The sequence below is a fragment of the Nicotiana sylvestris genome, chromosome 3 (assembly GCF_000393655.2).
Source record: "Nicotiana sylvestris chromosome 3, ASM39365v2, whole genome shotgun sequence".
Lineage (NCBI taxonomy): Eukaryota > Viridiplantae > Streptophyta > Magnoliopsida > Solanales > Solanaceae > Nicotiana > Nicotiana sylvestris.
The window spans coordinates 20887908-20892906 of NC_091059.1; the positions used below are offsets into that span (position 1 = coordinate 20887908).

The 4999-nt window shown below is 39.2% G+C and overlaps 1 protein-coding gene across 1 annotated transcript; it reads right to left on the reverse strand.

Annotated features, from left to right (window-relative positions):
* Positions 1–338: 338 nt before the first annotated feature.
* LOC104247022 (uncharacterized) lies at positions 339–2291 on the reverse strand. The gene has a single exon (XM_070168842.1). It carries the CDS (start codon positions 2289–2291, stop codon positions 339–341), a length of 1953 nt encoding a protein of 650 aa, XP_070024943.1.
* Positions 2292–4999: the final 2708 nt, after the last annotated feature.

The window sequence follows — 4999 nt, forward strand, 5'->3', positions numbered from 1 at the left end:
GAAGGCTTTGTGGGAGGAGTGGTTGTATTCTCCAAGTCAAGAGAGAGCTTTGTCGGAGCATAAGTGTAAGACCCAAGCCCCTCCAATGCATTTACCGATTCCATATATCCTTCCATATCTTCACCATCAAAGTTCACCAAAATATCCACCAACGCCTCACCGAGGCATTGTTCTTCCATCTTCATTTCAACCGCATCTTCCACTTTATCAACAACATCAATCACCAAGATTCTATCATATTCATGTGGTAGTTTCATACCCTTGCTTGGTTGGAATGTAACCTCTTTATCATTCACACAAAATTTGATCTCATTCCGTTCCGAATCCATTAATGCTCTTCATGTGGCTTGGAATGGTCTCCCCAAAATTATAGGGATCTCTTTGTCAACCGCACAATCAAGGATTACGAAATCAGCGGGTGAATGAAACTTTCCCACTTTAACAAGTTCATCATCAACAATTCCCACCGGTCTTTTTATGGAACCATCAGCCATTTGCAATCTCATACTTGTGGTCCTTGATATACTTAACCCTGCTTTCTTGTAAATGGAAAGAGGCATCAAGTTTATAATAGCCCCATTATCACAAAGGGCTCTTGCAAAATCATGTGTCCCAATGGTACAAGGAATGGTGAAAGCTCCCGGGTCTTCTTTCTTTTGAACGGTGGATGTTGCAATGATGGAACTAACCCGGTAAGTCAGATTCACCACTTTATTTTTGGTGGTTCTCTTCTTGTTAATAAAGTCTTTCAAATCTTTAGCAAAACTTAGCATCTCTTGAAATACTTCCACAAATGGAATATTCACCGATAATTGCTTGATAATGTCGTGGAACTTTTCGAGTATGCTATCATCAACCGTCCTAGCGAGTCTTTGAGGGAATGGAGGAGTAGGTCTAGGAATAGGTGGAAGAGTTTTTTGTGTCTCTTTTACCCTTTTCTTTACCTCTTCCTGGTTCTCTTTTTGCACTTGCAAATCTTCCGGAATCTTCTCAACTTCGACCACATTTGGCTCTTCAACCGCAACCCGTTGTTTGGACACTTCTACCTCAGCCACTTGTTCACCCTCTCCTTGTAGTACCTTCCCACTCCGAGAAGTAATTGCCATGACATGAGAAGTTGGGCCACTCCCACTACACCTTTGGTTTGCAACTGTGTCACTAGGGAGTGTTCCCTTTTGCTTTGGATTTTGTTCCCTAGAGAGGTCTCTCATTTGCATCTCCAATTTTTGAATGGATATGGCATGAGAGCCAACAAGCTCGGTCATGTTCCTCATAGAAGTGTCAGATTTCTCTTGATTTTGCAATACCTGTTCAAGCATGCCTTCAAACTTAGATTCACTCGAGGAACCTTGATTTGAATATTGACCCTTTGGAGGAACATAAGGGTTTGAACTCCGGTTTGTGAAGTTGTTGTTGTTGTTCCAATATCCTTGATTTGAGCCACCTTGGTCCTTTTGCCATTGTTGGTTGCCTTGCCCTTGCAGGTTTGGCCTCCATTGATTTTGTTGTCCTTGACCTTGGTATTGTTGTTTTTGACACCCTCCTTGAGGGTTTTTGATGTAGTTTGCTTCCTCAAAATCATCATTTGATATAGGTTGCACATCCTCCACCACATTCACCTTTTTTGTTTGACTTTCCGTGAACATTTTTGTCAACACGTTGACATTTGTGGCAAGCCCTGCAATTACTTGATCTCTCTCTTGATTCTCTTTAATTAGGTTGGACAAGGAGGGAGAACCATATGCAATTCCACCTGTGGTGTCCTCGGAGTGCCAAGCTTGATTATGTTGTGCCATTTTGTCAAGGTTCTGTGTAACCCTTGTGAATGCCTTGTCCATAAAAGATCTGTCAGCTGCATTCTTGGCTATAGATTGGTTCATCGGATCTTGGCCCATGTAGAATTTTTCCAACAAGATGGAATCCTGAAAACCATGAGTGGGAGACCTCACCAAATATAATTTGAACAGACCCCATGCCTCATGTAGATGTTCTCCGGGTACTTGCTTGAAAAAGAAGATTTTATCCCGGAGCTCAGATTTCTTACTTTGAGGGAACCATTTAGCTAAGAATGCTTGGACAAGTTCGGCCCAAGAATGAATGGAGTTTTGTGGCAGATTTTGAAGCCATTTCCTTGTGTCCCCAACTATTAAGTACTTGAAGCACCTCAACCTTAAGGCATCAGCTGTGACATTGTTTTTCTTGTGCATCACACACACACCCAAGAAGTTTCTAAGATGTTGTGTCAGATCATCATCACTGGTATTCCTGAAAAACCCCTCCGCTTTGAGCATAAGGATTAAACCATGTTCCACCTTAAAAGTTGCAGCGCCAACGACCGGAGGTACAATAGCATTTGTATCCTCAATGTAATCCTCTATGTCAGCAAAAGGATTTTATTCCATTTCCACCTCCATTTCTTCTTCATATTTGGCCATGTTTTCCTATCAACGTCAAGCAAAACAAGCAAAGTGTGATGGAATAGAATAAATCGTAAAGTAAAGCACACACTAATTAGTAATTTCAAAATCGTATGCCCCGGCAATGACGCCAAAATTTGATACGCTCAAATTACACTTTAATTAAATAGTGTAAGGAAGTCGGTGTCAAATATAATAACCCAACAAGGTTGGGGTCGAATCCCACAGGGAATAGGTGTGAAAAGGTTAATCGATTAGTGTATCGCTTGACTTAAGTCGTAATTCTATCCGGTTAACTGTAACAAGAGTATGATATGATAGTGAGTTGAAGAAATAACTAATTATGATGTTGAGAATGTAGTTAATTTCATTAAAGAAACCAAGTTTGTGTCCCTTTCAATGACGTGTAATGCTATCGTTGTTAATATGATATATTTCTAATGGAAGGTTCTTTTGATATGCAAATAATTTCTAAATGACTACCCAATAATTTTCAATAGTTGAGTATTATTTCCTCTTTATGATTTTTCCAGATATAAAATAGGTAAAATTAAGAACAATCAATGTGTGTCAAATAAAACTCACTTATTCCTAAGCGATTCTATTAAGCAAAGTTTAAATCCTTGAGTCTTTATTATTTACTCCTACCAAACTCTAACCCACTTTCCCAAGCTTAGAAAGAAGTTAATGGCACTTGTTAATGTTTGCAACCACCAACAATAAATGAAGAATGAGAAGTAAATAAATATCAACCAACCATTATACATATATTCAATGTTAAACACCCATTAACATAACACCCATTTAGGGTCCACAACCTTAGTATTTAGAGTTAGCTACACAGATTAGAATACAAAAGGGAGAGAATATTGAATGCCATAAATCTTACAAAGTGCAAGATTCTTCCTTCAAAAACTTCCAAAAGAGAGGAATAATAAAGGCTTGGATTGTAGCTCCAAAATCTGGCAAGATCCCCCCATAAAACCACAATAAATCTATTTATAATGGGTCAAAACTTGGGACAAAATTTGGACAAAAATACCCTTTCCAGTTAAATATGTGACCGCATATCTGTCGCATAACAGACATGCGGTCCGCATTCTTGACATAGCCATCACATCTTCAAACCCTAGTTTCCAGGCCTTCATCGCATTGATGTTTTGCGGTCCGCATTGCAGATATGCGATTGCATTTCGCGTTGCATTTTCTACCTTCTGCAATCTTTATGTCGAGTTTGCGGTCCATTGTGCGGCTCGCAAACAGGTTGTGCGATTGCATATTGGACCGCATTTTTTGCACTGGACTTTGCCCAGAAATCTATTGTGGTTTGCGATTCCCTTGCGCATTCTGCGGCTCGCATGTTGGATTTGCAATCGCACATCCACATTTGCAATGCCTTTTTGCTATTTTCTCGTCTTTTTGTGGCTTTTTGATTTCATTTCCATGCTCTTAAGTCCTTAAACTTCATACACTAAAATTACATAAGTATAAAAGATAATTGCATCTAAAACAAGCTAAAATATAAGCAATTTGTATCAAATGTGCCAAAATTCTCTGGCACATCACTAGGCATCTTGTGCCCACATTACAAATCACAATCACACGGAAGACTCACGTGCTGCATGGACTACTCATGTGCCAATACTTTTAATTCCTCATATCTGCGCGGACAACCCACGTGCTAAGGGATTGACAATATCTCATATCTACACGGACAGCTCACGTGCCAACAATAACGATAACTCATTACCGCATGGACAATTCACGTGTCAATAATAACGATACCTTATGACAGCACGGACAACTACAACAACTCATAATCGCACGGATAACTTGCGTGCCAATAGTAAAACTCTCACACAGAAGGCAAGTAAACGAGAATACATGTAAATGATCAATAACCTTCAGGATTCATCTTCTTAATCTGATATGAGTTATTAATTACGTGTGTGCTTGTGCAAGTGTTCTGTCACAACTCAAATCAACAAGTAAGGGTAAAGACAACGAATGATACATAGGAAAGAACACAACGAAACATAAAATGCATAACTCACACAAGGTAGGCACACTACTACCCAAATATCATCAATAACAATTCCCTCGGGCAATTACAAGTCATTACAAATCATCCCTGACATATTCCCCTTGTCTCTCCACGTGCGTAACAATAAAGTAAATGCCCACCATGTCTCGCTGCATGCACATAATAATATTCCCGTTTTGTCTCGCCTCGTGTGTAAACACCCCCCCCTACACACACACACATATATATATATATATTTCTTGCCTTTTCATGCCCTATGTACGAATATCAATGATAACAACACTATACAACAACTCACACCCCATGTGCATGCATGCCATAAAATCTCCTCACAATAATTCCAATACCACAACCACACATAGCCATCGGCTCAAAGAAACTTAGTACAATCAACAACAATAATAACACGAGAGTACGATAAGTAAATTAACACAAGTATTACAAAACACAAGGAAACGGAAGTACTCACAATGAAAGACATGACAAGTAATAATGGTTCCAAGAAGAATAATTAAACAATGAGAGAAATGGTGTGTAA